Raw genomic sequence first — 23,797 nt, 5'->3', positions numbered from 1 at the left:
AAGTGTGCAATGTGTACTGAAAAAATAAGTTGATACTTGCACTTCAAGCACTCTTCATGATACTTTGATTGACATATCAAAATATACATATATATGAGTTTGGTGTAATGTTTCCCTGTATGGGTCTATTCCGTACCAGTCGAATTAATATCATTATTGTTTTCACTCCCTTCTTATTGCCCTCTGGTTATTTCTCTACTAATAGTTATTCTTGCTAAAAACTTTTTGTAATTGAAATTTGTCATTCTGACTCTCCATTTTGAACAATAGTTACATTACTCTGGTATAGAAAATAGTACTTATTTATTACTTCTTCCATCAACTGTGTTTTGGTATCTCCTACAGAACCTCCTTTAACCTTCCCTTCTGTAAAATAGGACAGGAGTTCATTTGGTATCTATGGATAGATTTATTTGCTTTATGATTCAATTATGTGACAATGGCAGAATGTTTCAAAATGATATACTCTTATGTTTATGGCTGTACTATTCCCAAAGTAATATATCAAATCAAGCTGCATGTATGCCAGTTGAAGAATGTATAAAGAAAATGTGGTCTACATACAATGCATTGTTATTCACACATTTAAAACAGAAAGGAGGGAGGGTGAGACCGGGAGGGAAAGAGGGAGGAGCTTATGGCGGGATACAAAATGAATAAAGTGTAATTAATAAAAAAATAATAAAAAAAAACAGTGAAAGCTTGTCTTCTGCAGTATACTGGGTAGGACCAGATGACATTCGGCTGAATGACAGGGCCACACTGAAGATGCCATTCTACACACTCTCTGTAAAGATATCATTCTGAATGAAGAAACATGATTACTAGAAGCATGATAAAAGAGAGCATAAAATATGGGAGTAATTGTTAATTATTGTAGGAAGAAAACATTTCAACACATGTCATTTTATATTTTAGAAGAAAATGAACTTTTTTTCCTATGCATAGAAAACAAAACAAAAATTAATTTCTTTCCATAGTAATAAATAAATAATGGATAAGTCAATAAAATGTATAACTCACAATAATTATCAAGAACGCTTTAAAACATGCATTAACAATAAAAATAATATGTATTCTTTAACTCTTAGGGTGAAAAAAGGCCATGGAGGAAAGAAAGGGTTAACATGTACCTTCCAGAAGATAAAATAGGATTACATCTTAGAGGAGGTTATGTCATCCCTACCCAGCAACCTGATGTAACAACAACAGCGAGGTAAAAAGGACCATTATATATTCATATTTGTTCATAATACATTGTGTTGTATGAAGTATTCCTGGTACCTAGACTACTAACTCCATGTGTGTAAGGACTCACATTTTTACAAATTTTTATCCCAACAATAACAGTGCCCTGCATCTATTTTCTAAAAATATTTACTGAAGAAATATTAGTGAGTATATCATTTATGTTAGCAGTTTCATAGATTGGTTTTACAGAACTGCTTACTTGTAAAATTGTTTCATGAATACGTTCACAAAAAAATCAGTTATCATCCAGATCTTCCTGAACAACAGAATCAAACTTTCGTTAATGTGTACTGCAAGTAAAATGCTATGTGCAGAACAGTTGCTAGAACCCTATCTCCTCAGAAGTGTCCTCTTGTGGTGATACAGCATGAAGATGTGTAACTGGCCTCATGAATCATTTCCATGACAGCTGACTTCATTTTTGAAGTCATTTTACATTTCTTCAACAATTAAAAATACCATTGTCTTAGTTATGGTTACTAGTGCTATGGTAAAACACCATGACCAAAAACAAGTTGGAGAGGAAAGGGTTTATTTGTCTTACACAGCGCTTTCCAACAGCCAGATCTAATGGAGACATTTTCTCAAATGACTCTAACCTGTGTCAAGTTGATATAAACTTGGACAGAACATCTATATTTTCATGTAATTGGAGACGATGTGTTTCACTTTAACATTATATTGGTTGAAATGAGCATTCTTGTTTATTTATTTACTTTTACATTTTGTTTGTATGTATACATGCTGGCTTGTTTCTATGTGCACAGTATGTATGAAGTGCACACAGAAAACAGAAGGAGCTGTAGGATTCCTGATACTGAAGTTATCGATGGCTGTGATTCATCTAGCTGCTGGTGCTGGCACCCAAATATGCATCCTCATTAATAGCACAAAGTTTTAACACATAACAATCTCACCAGCACCCCAAGTTGATGATTCTTCACTCTTATTTTTTTAGTTTTGAATACAATCTAAAATTGTTTAAATTTTACAGATGTGATATCACTCAACAACTAGAAAGTATCATAATGTATATTGTTTTAAAATACATATAAATTGTCTTTACTTGCATTTTTATTGAAAGTATGAATACAAAATGTATATATATCGTGTTCTTATGTTAATAACCAACTAAAAACTTTTTAAAATTTAATTTTATTTATATATTTATTTATTACAATTATTCACTTTGTTGGGCCCCCTGTAGCCCCCTCCCTCATCTCCTCCCAGTCCCACCCACCCTTTCTCTTCTCTCCCTCTGCCCTAGGGTCAGATAGAAGGGGAGGAGGTCCTCCCCTATCAATTAAAACCTCTCAGATTGAAAGATGTTTGTTGTAAGTTACAGATTGATTACAAAATGATTTTTAATTCTATACAAACCTCATTTTACATTGTAGCCGTAAGAATCCTCTAGGCCTTATTGTTGCATTAGATGAAAATCAGACAGCAAAAGGAGACTTCTTCTGGGATGATGGGGAAACTAAAGGCAAGTCTAACAGTGTGCTCTTAATTATCCATTCTGGTGACTTACTGTTTTAGCTTTAGTCATACAAATTGCATTCGTAATGATATTTTTAGTATTTCTTCATAAAATTTGACTTGTATATGTGATTAATATATCAAATTTGTGAACTGCACATTATAAGACTTCTCTAAAATTGTATGTAATTTTTGTTACGTTAATATTGTAACTTGTCAAAGTTTCAGGTTTAGGAACTGCATCATGTTTTCAAATGTTTTGGGTTAATTCATTGTAAACTTTAATCATAAAATTTTATTAATGAAACAAAAAGGTAAACTCAATACTTTTAGCTTTATTTTTTATTTACATTATTAATGTCGCTGTCAAATCATTTAAGCTAAAGAAATTCAATTACCACTATCCACACGCCTTTAGTTTATATTTTGAAAATTTAGTGCAACCAGAAACAAACTAAATAATTAATAAAACAATCATGAGACATTTTATTTAACTGTGTAAATCATCCCTATTAATTTTATGTTTTTATATTTAAATAATCTTTAAATTTATCCTGAAAAATAGCTAATTCGTTTATTTTAATATGGGACACTTAGATATTAACAGTTTTATATGTGTCTACAAATATCATATAGTTTTACTTTGAACTCATATATCCTTAAATTTTATTACATTCACTTCCCTTCACATTTTCACCTTTATCTTCATTTTTCTTATAACAATTACTTTAGAACATTTTAGCTGATGCATTATACAGATATTATATAAATGTCTCCATTTACAGATTAAATCTAGTTTTTAGCAGCACTCTAGATTTATTCTCTTTTCTAATATAATAAAAAATAATAAAGAGATGTGAACTATAACTTTGCTATGTCACTCTACTCTGTCACCTCTTCATAAAATTGTATATTTTTAGGTAGGTAAAACGTAGGGTATAAACATAGCTTGAAATAGGAAATGATAATAACATAGTATTCTTTTGTTATTGCTTTATTAGTGGGGAGAGGGTCCTGCATATGTTAGACTGGGTGAAATTCTGATTCCCCACCTCTCCAAAACAGACATTAAAGGCTTGAGTCAATACACCTGACTAGAATAAGTTTTGTTTCTTCCTGGATTTCTAGATCATTTTTCTGCATATTGATAAATTAAACCAGATAATGTATTTAATAACTTTGTGAATAAGAAAATGAAATATCAAAAATTAATATCTTACTTATTTGAAAAATAGATACTTGTACCTGATATTTTTATTTTTGTTATTATAATGTAACTGTATTACAATTGTATAATTTCTCCTTTTTCTTTCCTCCCTTCACTCTTTCCCATATATCCCTTCATGTTCTCTTTTAAATTCATGGCCTAATTTTTTTTACTGATTTCTGGTGCTTACATACATAAACACACACACACATACGTACATACATACATACATATATGTGTATGGATTTGTTTGTGTGTGTGAATATCTTCTGCTCATTATGTATTATCTTACTTGTTCATACACGTTTTCACTTGGTAGAAGATAACCAGTTCCTGTCCTCTTCCCTGGAGAATGCTTTCTCCCACTCTCAGCATTCCTTAGTTGCTTGCAGGTGCTTGGGTAGGACTGAGGGGTCAGGAACATCCCCCACATTGTATCTACCCCACACTGCCCCTCTTCAGCTTCCCTTGCAGCTGCCCAAGCAAAGTCACTTTAATTTCCTGCCCTATTTCCTTAGCACTAGTTATTAGAAATGTAAAAATAAAAATTGTTTACAGCTCTTCATTATTATAATTTTAAAAGAACTGACTGTTATAAAATGGAAATAAGAGAAAAATTGGTTCAGTTTTATCTGATAACTATTTATTTTTAAATTTTAGATACCATCCAAAGGGGAAACTATATACTATATGAATTTTCAGTTTCTAATGTAAGTATTTTGGAGAAAATAAAATTATTTTAAACATTAAGTTTATGATTTATTATAGGCTACAACTGGGAAGTACTTAAATTTTTATGCAGTGTTCAAAAAACTCAGCATAATAAATTGACAAATTAATTGTTAACTTTGTTTTATTTATCATGAGCAAACAAAACTTTTTATTAACTAAATTAGATTAAATTTATAATGAAACGTGCGTGCATTGTTGTCTTTGTCCTTCTGAAAGTCTATTGTAACAACATTCTTAGGAAAATAATGTTTAATATATTCCATATATTTTAATATGTCAATTACAGTGATAACTCATGTTCATTTGGTAATAAGGATGAACATATATCTGAAAATGTGTTTTAATAATGAATAAGAAATTTTTCACAGATGTTTGATTTCTTTATCCTTTCTAACAATACTGAGTTATCACTGATCGATATAAGGATTAGAATAATAAGCATTACATATGACTGACCTCATATGTGATCTCATCATTAATTCTAAAAATAAAGTTTTATGGCATACATACAAACAAAATGAGTTATTTTCACAGTGACAACTGGTGGGTTGGAGAGGTGGTTAACTCAACCATTTACTTTCATTTTTATTCTCTTCCTCAATATAGTTAATATCAAGGGACTTAACATCTAACACTGTACACTTTTTTTTCTCAGAATAACTTGGTTGTTACTTGCACACATTCATCATATTCAGAAGGAACTGCCCTTGCATTTAAAACAATCAAAGTCCTTGGGCTGACGGACAGTGTGACAGAGGTTACAGTAGGAGAAAATGAGCAGCAAATGACTGCTCATTCCAATTTCACTTTTGATGCTTCCAATAAGGTAAACTGATCACTTTAAAGTGTCTGAAATGCTTTTCATGTTCTCTAATACTCACCTTGGAGTTCTCAATATTCAAATAGCATGTGGTTTTCTCTTTATTTTTTGTTCTTCAAAAAATATATCTGAGTAATAAATAATTATGAAAAATTACTGTTTCCTGTATTTTGACATAGTGCTAAATTTACACACATCATCAAGTTAAAAATTAATCATTAATGTTTTTCTTTCATAGGTTCTCTCAATTACGGATCTCAACTTCAACCTTGGAAAGAGCTTTATAGTTAGATGGAATCAAGTTTTCTTAGACACTGAGAGATTCTCCTGTTACCCGGATGCAGGCACAGCGACTCAGCAAGCGTGTGTACAGCGAGGCTGCATATGGAAGGAGGTAATCAGATTCCCTTATGAGTAAAGATATGATTTTCATAGGAGTACATCAGTAAGACATTTAAACATAAATGTTAAATTCAACAAAACATAAATTGTATTCAAATACCAAATACTCATTTGTATTTAAATACGAAATACTCATTTGGCATTTAAAGTTTGCACACTTAATAAACCATCAAGCTTCAGATGAATTAATTATTTAAAGATGTCGCTTAGCAGATGACGGATGAGGTGACCAGACAAACCACTTTTCATGCAGAATGGATGGTAAATGTTTCCCTTACAGAGAAGCAAATGTGTTTTACCTATACTATACATTGACTATAGGTGACTAGCTAAATTGGCAAGACATTTTGTCAGTGGTAGCTGATATTTCATAAACAATTTCTCAACCTATAAAAACTTGGATATGTGCCTAAGGGATACTTTAGTTATTTTCCCCATACTTTGGGAAGGAAAAATGAGGATGATTATTGTACACAGCAGATATTTGTGTCACTGCTACAGGAAAGAGGATGTGAAATGTTCTCATGTCCTGTGCTTGTTACTCACTTTGCAGCCTTTTCTTACATCTCTAAGTTTTGAAATCAGGCAATGTTTATTCCATAAATCAAGGTAATTAAATAGTATCAAAGAACTAAAGCTAAAAAACATCAGCCATCAGCTTCTCAAGGGACTGTTCTTATGTGAAATACATCATAATTTTGTTTTCAAAAAAATGACCTTTTTTCTTTTTTAGTAAAAATTCTAGAACAGTCCTTAAAATTAGTAACAATTAGGTATTTGATAAGTAAAGAACAATTTGAGGAGAGGAGCAATCTGAAGTCAATGTGAGCAATCTCAAATGATGTTTGCTACTCTTTTCTTCTGAATCATATTTTTTAATGCAGTCACAATGCAAAAGATAAATAGGAACACTTTTACTCAAACACAAATAACTTCTAAATGTGAAAATGTGTTGAAATATACTTTCCCAGAATCAGAAATATTTTAGAAAAAATATCAACTGGTGTCATGAAAACAGTGGCTATTCAGCAACCAGGGTTCACAAAAAGCAGAAAGACTAGTGCTTCTGAGACTAGATCAGTGGCAGAACAGCATCAAGAAATTGTGTCATCAGGGGTCTTTTCTGAGACTGACACTCCACCAAGGACCATGTATGGATAAACCTAGAACCTCTGCTCAGATGTAGTGCGTGGTAGCTCAGTAACCAATTGGTTTCCCATAGTAAGGGGAACAGGGACTATTTCTGACAGTAGGATCAGTCCTGCTAGGTCACAGAGGAGGACTTTGCAGCCAGCCCTGAAGATACCTGATAAACCAGTATCAGATGTAAGGGGAGGAGGTCCTCCCCAATCCGTGGACTTGGAAAGGGGCAGGGAGGAGATGAGGGAGGGAGGGTGGGATTGGGAGGGAATGAAGGAACAGATACAGCTGGGATACAGAGTTAATAAAATGCAACTAATAATAAAAATTAAAAAATAAAAGAAATTGTGTCATGAAAATAGATAATTTAAATCACCCAAGTGGTCCTTTTTAAGAACAATGAGTCAGCTTGAAGGGTGTTGATATTAAGATAAACATACGCCTAGACTGAATTTCTATTTTAGTTTTACCATCATTGTTGCCATGTTGAAGAGATTGATAAAAAGCTAGTGAATTAATTAAGTGTGGTAATATTGGAATTAGTCAGTGTCTAATCTTATACATATTTTAGCCAAAAGTCAAGAATTTTTGTTTTCTCATTAAGTGTGGAAAAAAGAGAAGACTAAACATTGACTTCAAGTCATTCATTTGAACAACTGGAAAAAGAAGCAGTGTGTTAGCAGAGATTGAGACATCTGTAGTTGAATAGCAGGCTGGGAGGTAGGCTTCTGTTTTCATATAAATCAAGGTTGATACTCCTAATAGATGTTCAATGTGCATCTAAACCACTTAAAGAATATTTTCTCATGACATATCAGGACATGTGTAGTGTTCAAGTTGTGAGAGGATGAGCAAATCAAGGAAGTGAACATGACAGAAAAGGAAAGACCAGGTCAAAACTAAACCCGTATCCTCATGCTTCTCCATCAGGAAAATTTTTAAAGTAATATAAGTATTAATTAAAAAGGTGGCCCCTGGACTGGAAGTTAAATATGCATTTTAAGCCCGATAAAATGATTTATTATTCAAATTACAGCTATATATCTATGAGATAAAGGCTGAAAATTGACACTTGGATTTGGGAGGATAGAAGCCATTGATATTATTGGCAAGAAAATTTGAATGGTATTTATAGCTGATTGAACTGAGACTAGAATAAAGTGAAAAACTGGAGATTTTAAGGTAGTGAATATGATAAATTTTTATTTTTCTGTCAAAAAAGAAAACAGAGCTATGAGGGGAAGATTTGTTGGGTGACAGTGTTTTTGCTTTCAAAATGGATAGAGTACAATCAGATAAAATTATAAAGAATAACCTCTCTGAATAGGTAGCCATGTAATAGAAACTGTGAAGCTGGAGTAGAAATGTCTTCAATCAGAGAGGCACTGGATACACAACTAAAATATTTTCATATTTGATATATAACAGACAGTACACATCATGTAATGGGAAATGACATGGTACATAGATGTGATATTCCATTCTGCATTTTATTCTGATTGCTCTTCCTTTCATACTCAAAGGATAAGAAAGACGATAATGTCATGTAAAAATAAGAAATTTGTTGCTCCGCAGTGAAGAATGTATGTTTTCGCGCAGGGTTAGTGAGAGAATGAGCCATGGAGAAGTCAACCATGGTTGCAACACTAGTACCTATTGGGTCTGTTGCAATTTAAGAAGAGTAAGTGAGCTACATGTCTCTGTATTACCTCAGTCACCAACATTTGCATTGTGTATGCAGAATCCAAATTAATTTTCCAGGACTGTTAATTTATATTGAGAACATTAATAAGGGCACATGGTTTAATGCCAATTAAAAATGAGAGAATTTCGTGATGGAGAAAGATGTAAGCTTGATAAGGAAGGTGTCAGAGACAAAAAGAGTAACAAGATAGCATCGAATGGTGTGGTAAATCCAGCTGTATTCAGACTGTATATAAATCATGTTGCTTATGCTGATAAGAAGCAATCACAAAATGTAGCTTCAGGAAACAATACAGAAAGAAATCACTGATATCATCAAAAAATGTAGATCTTTCCTAGAACTTAAGATACATTATTGTTTCTTTTAAGTCCTCCAGGCAGTCAAGAGTCTTCATATTTGTACTTAAGCTGACATCAATTTTCTTGAACCCTAAATATCCTAACTGATAGGGAAACCTCATAACTAATATATTCAGAACTAGTACTTTCAATGTCACAGCAACTTATTTACTTCTAAAATATACAGATTTACTGCCGCAGAGGCAGCTTGTATGAAAGCAAACACTTTTATATATGTCAAGTTTAGGCTGGAGCCTCCCAGATGACAGTCACTTTAAGGTGCTGTCTGCAAGCATAGCAGAGCATCCTTAATAGTATCAGCGACTAGCTCTCTGACATGGGGTGAGTCTCAGGTTATGGGGAATTGAGGCAAATGGTAGAACTTTCAGCCAAGAATGGGGCAGAGCTCCAGGAGTCCTGTGGAAGTCTTAGGGGAAAGAAGGAAGGACCTGGAGGGGACAGGGACATCACAAGAAGACCAACAAAGACAACTAATCCAGACCCGTGGGGACGTTGAGAGACTGAGATATCAACTAAGGAGCACGCGTGGTCTTTACGTAGGCCGCATGCACATAGGTGGCCCATGGGCAGCTTGGTGGATCGCCTGGCTAATGAAGGGGTGGGATGGGGGACTGTTTCTAACATGGACTCCTGCTTTTTTGTATCACTTCCCCTTGGCATCCTCAGGCGAGGATGATATGTTCATTCCTGATGTGACTTGATATGCTGGGGAGGGTTTTACAGAAATAGGTGGGGCCCTCTTTTCTGGGAGGAAGGGAGAGGGGAAAGAAGAAAGGGGGACTTGGAGGAAAGGAAAGAGGTGGCATACTTCCGATGTAAAGTAAATAAACTGGGATTTTATAAAAAGAACAGAAAAATTAAATTTAGGCAGTTAGAAATATATTGGGAAGCAAAAATTATTTATTTTCTCCCTGAATACTTATACAGGATTTTTTGGGAGTTTTATTTATTATTATTCATATTATTAATTTTGCCTGTATTTATGTCTATGAAGCATATGCATGCAGTGCATGTGAAGACCAAAAGGAAAAAAAAGAAAAGAGAGTGTCATTTGCCATGGGAATATAATTTCAAAAGGTTGTGAGCTGCCATATTGGTACTGAAAATCAAGCCCCTGAAGAGAAACCAGTACTCTTAACTAGTTAGCCATCTCTCTAACAGTCCCTAAACTAATGATAAAAGAATATAGTTACAAGTCTCAGTATCTGCTTTGATACACTGCTAGGTAGAGTCTTTCAGAGGCCTTCTGTAGTAGGCTCCTGTCCTGTTACTTGTTTTCTCCTACATCCAATGCCCATCCCATTTGTCTTTCTAAGTGAGGATTGATCACCTTACCCCAGGTCTTCTTTCTTGTTTATCTTCTTTAGATGTATAGATTTCAGAATGTTTATCCTATCTTATAGGTCTATATAAGTGAGTATACACCATGTGTGTTTTTCTCCTTCTGGGATACCTCACTCAGAATGATCTTTTATAGATCCCACCATTTGCCTAACCAAACCTTCGGCAGAGTGCAGGGAATCATATGAAAGAAGGGGGAGTTAATATGACCTGGAGAGGACAGGAGCTCCACAAGAACCATATATATCTGGGCACAGGGAGCTTTTATGAGACTGTTTCTCCAGCCAAGGACCATGTATGGATATAACCTAGAACCTCTGCTCAGATGTAGCCCATGGTAGCTCAGTATCCAAGTGTGTACCCCAATAAGGGGAACAGGGACTATTTCTGACATGAAATCAATGGCAGGCTCTTTGACCTGCCCCCCTCCCCCAAGGGAGGAGCAGCCCTGCTAGGTCACAGAGGAGGACTTTGCAGCCAGTCCTGAAGATACCTGATAAAACAGGGTCAGATGAAAGGGGAGGAGGTCCCCCCCTATCAGTAGACTTGGAAAAGGGAAGGGAGGAGATGAGGGACAGGAGTGGGATTGGAAGGGAATGAGGGAGTGAGATACAGCTGGGATACAAAGTTGATAAAATGTAACTAATATTTAAAAAATAATAAAAAAAATAAAAAAGAATATAGTTACTTTAAAATATTAATTCTGATGGGAACTATTAACAAAAGCGATTTTGTGAAATTAAAAAAAAAAACATTGCTCTGATAGAGTCATAATCTGAAACTCTCCAAATGTGGCCACTTTTACAAACAGTATTTTGAAAGAGAATCACAGTGTTGATATTAGAGATGGATTTGCTGTTAAAGGTTTCAATGTTTACACCTTCTGATGTTGAACATGTGTTGCTTTTAGGTGAATGTGCCATACAACCTGCCTGACTGTTACTTTCCTTCAGAACACGATCCCTACTTGTTAACTTCAACTCAATACTTTCCAACTGGTATAACAGCAGAACTTCAGTTAAATTCTGCAAATACCAGAATAAATCTTCCATCCAATCCCATATCCAATCTTCGTGTGGAAGTAAAATACCACAAGAATGACATGTTACAATTTAAGGTAAGTCTAATATATATATTTTTTTAGGAGAAAAAGTTAAAGAGTTTAATAATCTACTTGATTTCATTAGTTTTTGCATGTTGATAGATATAAGGTAGATATGCAGAATTGGACAACAATTCTAATTGCTCCTTTTTGGAAAGATGGCTTAAAATATGTGCTCAATGGGCAGTAAGAACAAACATTCATGTATTGACACTGTTTCTCTGCAATAGATTTACGATGCCAATCATAAGAGATATGAAGTTCCTGTACCACTAAACATTCCTGACACCCCTCAAAGCTCTTATGAAAACAGACTCTATGATGTAGAAATCAAGGAAAAGCCTTTTGGCATCCAGGTTCGAAGGAGAAGCAGTGGAAGGCTTATGTAAGTGATTACATTATTCGACATGAAGGAGAAAATTTTTAGTTTAAAAAAGCAATATGCTAACTGTTGGAGTTGTCTTAAATATTTTCCTGGTTTTAACATATTCATAGGATCATGTAAAGAATTCATCTAAAACTGTATTTACTTTTAGGTATGATTACTTTTGTTAATAAACATTAGATTCAATATTATACAATGTTAAGAATAATACAGGACTCATCTTAAAATACACGGTGAGTGTAAAATAAAAATTAGGAATGTGTTATGTAAATGTGATATTAAAACTATTGAGACTATTTATAAGATCTGGAATCTGGTACATATTGATGAAAATAAATTGAGGTAAATCTGAATTAATATTATGGTGAATAAATTTACTTAAAAGATCACTCTGTTTATTTTTTTCCTGATTGCATGATACTAAAGTGCATTTTTATTTAAGCTCATCATGCCTTCTTAAAATGATGTCAGATGCTGTCAGTTATTGGCAGTTTTTTTTTTCTTTTTTCTTTTACTGTCTTAAATTTTCTGGTCTTCATATCAGCCACAGCTCCCATATACCACAAACATCTTTTTAATTTGTAAGTGACAACTCCTGTGTTCATTCCCATCTCTGTCTGTTCCCACTTTCCTTCCCTGTAAGCACAACCTACTCACTGTGTATATTAAGACATTTCATTCTTTTGGTTAAGTGACTACTCATCTTTGCCATTAGAACATAATGAGAAATATCAAAACTGTGTACAAAGAGATCAAGATTTCTTTTTTTCTGTCCAGTGTCATCTTATTCAAGTTAATTTGTATTTATTTGTTCAAAAAATAAATATTTAGTTAAAGTGGGATTCCTGTACCTTTCAATCATGTCCACAATTATGTATTTCCCTGTCTTGTTACAACTTCCATTCTTAGCTTCTAGCTTGGCAAAAATTATAGTATTTTTGTTACATAGTTGATGTTACATATGCAGAATGGATGTATCTATTAGCTGTGATCTTAAGATATTTTGCTAAGACTCATAACCAAACCCTCGGCAGAGTGCAGGGAATCATATGAAAGAAGGGAAGTTAGTATGATATGGAAAGGATAGGAGCTCTACAAGGACCAAACATATCTAGGCACAGGGTCTTTTCTGAGACTGACATTCAACCAAGGACCATCTATGGATATAACCTAGAACTTCTGCTCGGATGTGGCCCGTGGTAGCTCAGTAACCAAGTAGTTTTCCAAAGTAAGGGGAACACGGACTATTTCTAACAGGATCTCAAGGGCAGGCTGTTTGACACCCCCCCCCCCCCGCCCCGGGGAGGAGCAGTCTGTTAGGCCACAGAGGAGGACTTTGCAGCCAGCCCTGAAGATACCTGATAAAACAGGGTCAAAATCAGTGGACTTAGAAAGGGGCAGGGAGGAGACCAGGGAGGGAGTGTGGGGTTGGGGAGGGAATGAGGGAGCGGGATACAGCTGGGACACAGAGTTAACAAAATGTAACTAAAAAGAAAAAAATAATAATAAAAAAAATTAAAAAAAAATAAAAATAAAAAAAAGATATTTTGCAGGAACTGACTTCTCTTTACTGCAAATGTGATACTGTATTCTTGAGCACATTTCTAGACCCTATTTATTTAAGGTTTTATTTTGCCATAAATGGAATGTATTTGGTATTTCCATTTACAGGTAATACTATAAATTTCTTATTATTCATTATATTTTAAATAAATAACTGAACATCTAAATAAAAAAAGAAAAAGAAATAAAAAGAAAATTCTGACTAACCTGGCTTTATAAAATTTTATTATAATTTTTTTTAGTTCAAAGGAGTAAGAAACAAAATCATTTAAGAAACAAACATTTGGGAACTCTTCATGCTCTCCTGTGCAATAATTTCAAAGTGACATAGAAGCTTTGAGAGAATTTCAGAATTTTTTGTAATAGTAATATCTCTTTTCATTCTCCTCACTTTTATTTCCTCATTTCTATTTTCTCACAAATAATTAACATAACAATGCATTCTTTTTAAATATATTTTTTACAAACCATGCATTATTAACACAAAATTCAATAAGAAAATATTTGAGTGTAGTAACAGGAAAAAACTACAATTGAAATATCTGTTATGATTTTACCTCCTGATAGGATTTATTTTTCAAATTAAAAAAATCAAAACAATAATTATACTAAAGAATAGATAAAATAGATTACATTTATTTAGGATATAAGTGAAGAATTCACTATAATTTTGATCAATTTTAAGATAGTATTAGACTAAAGATGAATACATATAATTATATTCTCTTCCTATATTTCATATAATGGTACAACAAACAAACTTATTTGGTAATCAACTTAGTCAAAAGAAAATATATCACAGTAATTACCTATATTCATTTGATATCTGGATATAATTAAAGGTAGAGGAAAAATGATCACTTTTCAGATTACAAAGAATTATCATTATTATTCGCAATGTTGCTTTGTGTATACATACTTATATTTAGTTTCTTTCAAAACAACAAAAAAATTGTAGTTATTCCTCTTTTATTGCACACACATACAGAGATTAACTGGTTTCCTTTGGTTTTCAGCTGGGATTCTCGGCTACCTGGCTTTACCTTCAATGATCAGTTCATTCAGATATCTACTCGTCTGCCATCACAATATTTATATGGCTTCGGGGAAGCGGAACACACAGCATTCAAGCGAGACTTAAATTGGCATACTTGGGGGATGTTCACAAGAGATCAGCCTCCTGGAGTAGGTACCAATTTGTTGCTATCAAATGAGGCAGCTAAGATAGTGATGAGAATCTACTTTACTAATTCACAGGCTGATAGCTCAAGACTGAAACACTTAATGTAAAGAGTACTAAAGATCTGCAGAACTGATGGAGTGGTTTTCTGAAAACAAAAACAATGTTGCCAGAACTCATAAAAAAATAGAAAAAATACAGTATGTTTACTATTTTAAAAAAGAATATTGAACTTTTTTTAGTTCTTTGACTTTATTTTTAATTTTTAATTTTGTTTGTCTTTAATTAGTGCTTCCTATGTACACATGGGCATAGGGTTATCTAGCGGAGCCAGCAAAACACACCAGTGGCCATTTGTAAAGAGTGACCATGTCTTCTTTGCAGTCATTAACTGCCACTAAGTCCTCATCCACAGTTCATATACAGATCCTTGAAAGAAAAATGCAGCTGCTACAAGTCTGTGTGTGCAGAAACAATGGTATGCTGAGTGCATAGCATTTCACAGAACTACTCTCCATCCCTGCCTCTTTTACACCCTGTATGTCTCCTTTTTTTTTTCATATTTTATTTTTTTCTTATCAGTTACATTTTATTAACTATGTACCCCAGCCGTGTCCCGATCCCTCATTCCCTCCCAGTCCCTCCCTCCCTCCCTCCTCTCCACCGTGCCCCTTGCCAAGTCCACTGATAGGGGGGACCTCCTCCCCATTCATCTGATCCTGTTTTATCAGCTATCTTCAGGACTGGCTGCAAAGCTCTCCTCTGTGGCCTAACAGGACTGCTCCTCCCTTGGGGGGTGGGGAGGCCAAAGAGCCAGCCATTGAGTTCCTGTTAGAAATAGTCCTTGTTCCCCTCACTATGGGAAACCAATTGGTTACTGAGCTACCACAGGCTACATCTGAGCAGAGGTTCTAGGTTACATTCATACATGGTCCTTGGTTGCATGTCAGTCTCAGAAAAGACCCTGTGCCCAGATATCTTTGGTCCTTGTGGAGCTCCTATCCTTTCCTCATCAGTCTAACTCCCCTTCTTTCTTATGATTCCCTGCACCCTGCCAAAGGTTTGTGATGTGAGCCCTGAAAATTTCTATACAGATGTGGATGTCCTAATATTGAGTAGTCACAATTGCTTGTAATCACCAGTTGAACATTGATAAACATCTGTGCCTTAAGCACACTACCTTCTATGATGTTTCTATGACCAAGGTTCCTAGCAGCTCAAATCTATGGAGATAAATGTAAATTTGAAAAGCAATTTGACAATATGACCATTTAGAAAAGCAACATGGGCAGGTTCTCTGCTAGAGCCCAAGACTTTCCTAGACATGGTTTTTGACCATGTTTACAACATTAGGTCTGAAACCCTCCTTTGGGCAGGTGTCAAATCCGATCAAGACAGCAGGTGGTCACTTTCATAAACTATCTTGCTTCTTGCCAGGTAGGTCAATAGTATATCATGTAGGTGATAGCATCAGTTAAGACCATTGATGTCTTTTCTATCCTCAAGAATCTGCAAAGCTCGTTCTAGCACTTATGAAAGCTAGTTTCTTAACTTTTTCAGCCACATAGAGAAAAACATATTCCTGAAATAAAATGCTTACAGTATATTTATAAGGAATATATATATTCATTAATAGTGATTTGAATCTATCCCCCTATATCCCACAGCTAAAACTCTAATTTTATGTGGTCAAATTACAACTTATATCCTTTAATTTTTTTAGTATGTTTTCATACTTCCCAGAGTTCTGTTTTGATAACAGAACACATTTATTGAAAAATAATGTTGCCATCATTTCAAATATATCATGAATAAATATGTTTTTAAAACTAGCTCACCCTCTCTATTACTTGTAATTGCTACTTGGAAGATATATTCAGTAACAATAAATTAATAATAAGTTAATATTGCATTCCTTTTGTGATAATATACACAATCAACTGCTATCTGTAACATACTGAAATTGTATCACATCTATTTGAAATAAGGCTGTATCAAATTATTTCCAAAGAACTCTTCAGTATAATATTAATACTATTTGATTAACTTGATGTTGATTTCACATGCTAATAAATTGCTGAAATTCAAGTTTGGCAACCCAAATTGTGTTCTGTATGGAAGTCTGTACCTTTATAAACTTTTTCTTTTTGTCAGTTTGATTATATACATCACTATAGTTATTTCCAGGACATTTTATTTCAGAAAAAAAAAAAAAAGCCAACTTACAAATGAAGTGAGACACCTGACTTCTTAACTACTCTAACATAACTAACAACAGGGCTGCTTGTCAGTTATTATCACATAGTTTATAAATGTTACATATTTTCATTTGCATGCTTTATGGAAGTATCAGTTCAAACACAAGAAGTAATATTTTAAATGAAGTAAATTTACTTTATTAAAGTAAAGTTGAGTATGCTAATCAGGAACATACTAATTCACAGGCTAAACTTTAATTAATTTAAACAACATTTTTTTAGTTCATATACTATTGATTCTAACTATGCATTATGCTTTCTTTATATTTCAGTATAAACTAAATTCCTATGGGTTCCATCCCTATCATATGGCTTTGGAGGATGAAAGCAATGCTCATGGAGTTCTGTTACTGAACAGCAATGGAATGGGTAAAATTTTATTTGTAAAATTTATCATATAAAATGGATGAATGTGATATAATAACAAATAACAGATAAAAATTGAGTTTTATTTTGGATTTTCAGATGTTACATTCCAACCAACACCTGCTTTAACATACCGCACAATTGGAGGAATCTTGGATTTTTACATGTTTTTGGGACCATCTCCAGAAGTTGCAACAATGCAATACCATGAAGTATGATTGCATATTCATTCAAAAACTATAAATCTTTATTTTCTTTCTTTCTTTCTTTCCTTCCTTCCTTCCTTCCTTCCTTCCTTCCTTCCTTCCTTCCTTCCTTCCTTCCTTCCTTCCTTTCTTTCTTCCTTCTTTCTTTCAATTTGTTCACTTTGTATCCTGGCTATAGCCCCTTCCTTCTCCTCCCAGTCCCACCTACCTGTCTTCCCCTATGACCCTTCCCTAGTCCAGTAATAAGAGAGGAAGTCTTCCTCTTCTATGAGACTCTAACTTACCAAGTCTCATCTGGGCAAAGTGCATCATCTTCCTCTATGGCCTGGCAAGGCTGCACACCTCAGGGGAGATGATAAAAGAGTCAGCCACTGAATTAATGTCAGAGCTGTTCCCCTTACCAGTGAACCCACTTGGAAACTAAGCAAGGATTCTAGGTTCTTTCCATGCATGGTCCTTGGTTGCAGTATCAGTCTCTGCAGTCCCCGCACCTGGGCTCAGGTTTTTGGGTTTGTTGAATACATATGGAGAGAGCGGGCAGTCTTGCTTTGTCCCTGATTTCAGTAGGATTGATTTAAGTTTCTCTCCACTTAGTTTGATGTTGGCTATAGGCTTGCTGTATATCGTCTTTACTATGTTTATGTATGTGCCGTGTATCCCTGATCTCTCCAAGACTTTAAATATGAATGGGTATTGGATTTTGTCAAATGCTTTTCGGCATCTAAGGAGGTGATCATGTGTTTTTTTTCTCCTTCTTCCTTTCTTGTTAATATGGTGGATTACATTGATAGATTTCCATATATTGAACCACCCCTGCATGCCTAAGATGAAGTCTACTTAGTCATGGTGGATGGTATCAATGTGTTCTTGGATTCAGTTCGCAAGTATTTTATTGAATATTTTTACATCAATGTTTACAGAGAGATAGGTCTGAAGTTAATCCTTTTTGTTGGATCTTTGTGTGGTTTAGGTATCAAGGTGAGTGTGGCCTCATAGAATGAATTTGATAATATTCCTTCTGTTTCTATTTTGCGGAATAGTTTGAAGAGAAATGGAGTTAGCTCTTCTTTGAAGGTCTGGTAGAATTCTGTGCCAAAACCATCTGGCTTTTTTTGAAGGGAGACTTTTGATGACAGCTTCTATTTCCTTGGGTTATATGGGACAAATTAGTTTATTCACCTGATCTTGATTTAATTTTGGTAAATGGACTCTATCAAGAAAATTGTCTATTTCATTTAGATTTTCAAATTTTGCAGCATATAGTATTTTGTAGTAAGACCTAAGGATGGTTTGGATTTCTCCAGTACCTGCCGTTATCTCCCCCTTTTCATTTCTGATTTTGCTGATTTGCATAGTTTCCCTCTGCCTTTTATTTACACTCACAATATTTTTACAGGTGATTGGCTTTCCAGTCATGCCACCTTACTGGGCTCTAGGATTCCAGTTATGTCGTTATGGATACAGAAACACTTCAGAGATTGAACAACTGTATAATGACATGGTGGCTGCTCAAATCCCCTATGTATGTATATAAATAATATATAGATCTGGTAAATATAGAATGGCTATTTATACGCTGTTTTCTTTAGGATTACAATAATGATTTTGATATTTTGGTAGCATCTTATGAATTAGATGTGAGATTTCTTTACATAATTTTGCCGGATACATAAGTAAGGATCTATAATATCCCCCCTTCCTTGCTTTCCTACTTTACCAAGAACCTGGTTTGTTCTAAACAAACATGTTTACATGTTTTTATTTGTAAGTTGAGAATTGCTTATTCATATGTATTCAATGTGTGCTGTTTATGCTTTTGTAATGTATGGCATCACTTAATATAACGAGTCTGAAGTAGTTTGACATGCAACCGTGTGATTTGAGGCCTAAGATATATAATTGGAATAAGTAAGGCTAAATGGCATGCTTTACAGAATATGTTGTTTACACAATACTTAGGAAATCAGTTTGTTTTTATAAATAGTAAATAATTCTAGTAACACATATAAACTCTGCATTTCATAAGTCTTTTAATATAAGACCTCATTTTGCATATATAACATATACATATATATATGTTATATATATATATATATATATATATATATATATATATATATATAACTGAATATTTTCAGTATTATCCTAGTACTACAGCTTCTTTTTTTTTTCATGAACTGGAGAAACTTAGGCTAGTGTGGATTGAGAGAAAATGGTTGAAAAATTAGTTATTTGAGACTCATTTGAAATTTACTAGTAAATTTAGAGTTTAACTATATTTCCAAATAATTAATTGTAAACGACGCATACTTTTAAACTATTTCCAAAATTAATTTTAAAATTATTTAAGAACAAAACTTTTATAATAACCCATGGAATTTTAAATATTTTGTTTCTTTTATCGCTGCCAGAATTATCTTAAATTATCCCAACATGATTTTTAGTTAACATGAGTACGAAAGCATTTCTTTTTCTACGCATTGAAAGTTCAGTTTTTAACTGACCGTATTACTATAATTTCAAAGCATTAAAAACCCTTTTTTCTGTTTTCCATGGAAATGAATACTGAAGTATTGCTGATTTAGAATATTTACTTCTCAAATAAAATTACTGTTGAATCATTGACCAATCCAATCGTCCATATAAATTAGTTGTTAGTCTGTTTTCCATTCTTTTTCACCTTTTTTTTTTCTCCTTTGCTATACAGGTGAAGCTATGCACAGCATTCAAAGAGCTCTTACCAAATTGTTATTACTCTCTATTTTAGGATGTTCAGTATACAGACATTAATTATATGGAAAGGCAACTAGACTTCACAATTGGTGAACGATTTCAAACACTTCCTCAGTTTGTTGACCGAATAAGAAATGAAGGAATGAAATATATCATTATACTGGTCAGTATCTATTTCTAACTGAATTATATTATTTGCATTTATTTTTATAAAGGCAGGACATGAAAAGATATTCACAAAGAAAAAGATTAGAGTCTCAGTAGTCAACAGATTTCCTTTCAGTCATTTGTTTGTTTGTTTGTTTGTTTATTTATTTATAGATTTATTTAATCTTTTTACAGCCTAATCCCAGCCGCCTCCCTCCTTTCCTCCAAGTCCCACCCTCATGCCCTCTCCTCCCATTCCCCTGTCTCCTTTTTCTCAGAGAACGGAAGGGGAAGTCTCCAAGGGTAACAAACCACCCTGGCACTGCAAGCCACAGCATGAATAAGCGCATCCTCTCCCACTGGGCCTGACAAGGCATCCCAGCTAAGGGAAAGCTGTCCAGTGCAGGCAACAGAGTTGGAAACAACCCCTCATCCCTTTTTTAGGGGATTCACATGTTAACCACTCCACATATCTGCCACATACATGTAGGAGGTCTAGGTTCAGTATCTGCTAGCCTCCTTGAGACCGGGTTAGTTGACTATGTAGGTCTTGTGGTGCTCTGATCCCTCTAGCTATCTCTTGCCTTCTTCCCACTCTCTCAGAGAACTCCCCGAGTAGGCTATTGTTTGGCTGTGGGTCTCTGCATCTGTTTCCTCAGCTAATGGATGAGGCCTCCCAGAAGACAGTTATGCTAAGTTTCTGACTGTAAGCGTACCAGAGTATCATTAATGTCAGGGGCTAGCTCTCTTCCATGGCGTCTCTGTTCCCTCAATCTCTGTTACATCTTTAGTGCTACACTTCTTGTAGACAAGACAAATTTTGGGTCGAAGGTTTTACGAGCAGTTTGGTGAACCCTTTCCCCCACTGGATTTCTCAGCTGGCTAAAGGAACTTCCTCGGTTTAAGAAGACCCAAGTTTTAAGCTCAGCGCCTATGTTGACTTATAACTCCACTCTTCTCTCTTCTGCAGCATGCATGGCACAGTGGCACACACACACAAATAAACGCAAAGTGTAAAATAATAAAACACCAATTTCAAGCTCTACTCCTACATATAAACTTATTCCCCATTAACATTTTATTTTACTTACTTAAGAGTATTACCAAATATTCTCAAGTAAGGCATATATATAAATATGCAACTCAAATGGCAGGAATTAAAGGCAAACTGTGCTCTAGTTCCCAATCAAGTCTTAAACAGGCTTCAACTTAGAGAAATGAAAGTAGATATTTTACCTCTATAATTTTTAGATAGTCTTTTGATTTTTTTTTTCTGCTCTTTTGCTTGTGTAAAATTTGGTCACCACTGTGTTAAATAAAAATAATTAGTGTAAAGATAAGTTTGTCAATTTAGGGAGCAAAATAGACAATTGGAAAATTCTTCAGGCAAAAATGAAACCAAAAAAAGCATTTAGTAAGCTTGCTAGAGTTCCTAGCAGGTTCTTTTGAGAGTTTCTTAGAATACAGCTGTGGCACTGGGGTCTTTTCTTCAAATGGGAGCAGAAGGTACTGTTAATACAAAAGTAGAAAGTTACAATGTCTCTGAATGGCCACCCAACAAGTTGTAGATTTGTTCAGCATTTACTTTGTTTTAATTTTGTATTGTTATTTTAATTTTAGGATCCAGCAATTTCAGGAAACGAAACAGATCCTTACCCTGCCTTTGACAGAGGAATACAGAAAGATGTTTTTGTCAAATGGCCTAACACAAATGATATTTGTTGGGCAAAGGTACTCAACATCCTTAAGTTGAATAATGCTAGATATTTCATTAAATATTTTGAAAGCATATTCGAATGAGATATTACTATATAAATGTAATAATTAAAATATAAGTACTATTTGATCAAATCTGAATTATTAGGCACAAATAAAGAATTCATACAAATTATAAAAAATTAAATATTTTATCATTAAATTGATTTATTAAATTTTAAAATATGTTTTGTGTTTTCTAATTAAAATTCCAACAGTGAAGTGGCTGTACTGTGACAAACACATATTTACTTTTGTTAAAAGCATCTTATCGATAAAAAAGAGTAATAGTTTGGGGATTTTTTCTTTGTTTTCTGTTGTTGCTTTGTCTTTTTGTTTTGTTTTGTTCTGTTTTGAGGACTAAACTTACATGACTAAAGTGAACAAGGAAAATCATTCACTAAACATTACAAGCACTAATACTGCGATCCAAGTGAATTACGGAAATATCTGCATTTGATTTCCATATAGTATTCCTAAGGATTAAACAGGATGAGGGGTTCAAAAGAATGGAAACTCAGAATGATCTCTATGTTATCAGACATTCACTGGTGTGGGAGGGACCAGCAGGACAGCTCTGAGGCTGTAGAAAAAGGATTGCTTGGTCTCAGAGACTGTAGCTGAGAGTTGGAAGTGGAGAAGTAATGGCTTGCTCAGACCTGGAAACTTTTTCTGCATAAACTGTGGGCTGGCAGTGCCTCTACTAACATATTCCTAGTTTATGTTGCGGACAGACCTCATTCATCTTGAACTACTCTTCCATTAATACTTTCTTACAGGTTTGGCCAGATTTACCTAACATCGAAATAGATGAGACTATAACAGAAGATGAAGCTGTTAATGTAAGTTTTGTATTGCTGAACTTTATACCAAAAAAAAAAAAAAAATTCAGAATTTGGAATAAAAGGTCATATTAACATATGATTGAATTGGAATATTTTCTTTAAAAAGAGGAAGCTTATATTTAAATATTTTCTATAGATTATTTTAATTGCCTTTACCTGAAATATGAAATTTTATGAGTAACTAGCTGAAACAATTATATGTTTTACATTGTTTTCATAGGACAGTCATATTTAAGATTGTCATATTATGATAATAATGCTTAATGTATGGTTTCAAACCCAGGACAAAAAAGCTGGGATAGCTCTTTAACTTTGACAGGTTTTCTCTGCCTACTCTATAAGCCAATTCCAGCCAAATTAAGAGTACATAATGTCAAGTTTATTGGGAGCAGCTCTCTATTGGAGGGTTCATTGATCTTACAGGAGGACATCAGGGAAGCAACTATGCAGATGAGGAGATAGAAAAACAGAGGAAACGGGAAAGCAGGCAGGCAAAGAATGGAGAATTGCAGAGAGAGAGAAAAGAGAAAAAGGGAGAGGAGAGAGAGAGCACGCTGCAGGTACTAAGTTGTACAGGGAGGACCTATAGGAACCTTAGCTGTTGAATCTCAACAAACATAAGATCTTATTGTAAAGTTACTTTTCTTTCCTTCATTATCCTATATCACTGAGCATAAAACTCCTAGATTCTGTGATAATTAATAAAAAGAGAAGTATTATCATGCTCATCTCAAAGAATATATATTTCTTCTTCTTCTTCTTCTTCTTCTTCTTCTTCTTCTTCTTCTTCTTCTTCTTCTTCTTCTTCTTCTTCTTCTTCT

General features: G+C 34.2%; 1 protein-coding gene across 1 annotated transcript in view; it reads left to right on the top strand.

Moving 5' to 3' along the window:
* Si (sucrase-isomaltase) overlaps positions 1–23,797 on the top strand; it is a 94,528-nt gene that overhangs the window by 48,274 nt on the left and 22,457 nt on the right. The window contains exons 21-34 of the mRNA XM_055596510.1: positions 1,092–1,216; positions 2,649–2,737; positions 4,598–4,647; positions 5,325–5,495; positions 5,728–5,883; positions 11,347–11,553; positions 11,769–11,923; positions 14,503–14,671; positions 17,197–17,293; positions 17,390–17,502; positions 18,893–19,018; positions 20,264–20,392; positions 21,997–22,107; positions 22,911–22,973. Of these exons, the coding sequence (XP_055452485.1) occupies positions 1,092–1,216; positions 2,649–2,737; positions 4,598–4,647; positions 5,325–5,495; positions 5,728–5,883; positions 11,347–11,553; positions 11,769–11,923; positions 14,503–14,671; positions 17,197–17,293; positions 17,390–17,502; positions 18,893–19,018; positions 20,264–20,392; positions 21,997–22,107; positions 22,911–22,973 (1,761 nt within the window). The remainder of the gene's footprint in view (positions 1–1,091; positions 1,217–2,648; positions 2,738–4,597; positions 4,648–5,324; positions 5,496–5,727; positions 5,884–11,346; positions 11,554–11,768; positions 11,924–14,502; positions 14,672–17,196; positions 17,294–17,389; positions 17,503–18,892; positions 19,019–20,263; positions 20,393–21,996; positions 22,108–22,910; positions 22,974–23,797) is intronic.

Source organism: Psammomys obesus, unplaced genomic scaffold (assembly GCF_907164565.1).
Source record: "Psammomys obesus unplaced genomic scaffold, mPsaObe1.curated_primary_1811, whole genome shotgun sequence".
Lineage (NCBI taxonomy): Eukaryota > Metazoa > Chordata > Mammalia > Rodentia > Muridae > Psammomys > Psammomys obesus.
This window is presented reverse-complemented; position numbering and strand designations above follow the sequence as displayed.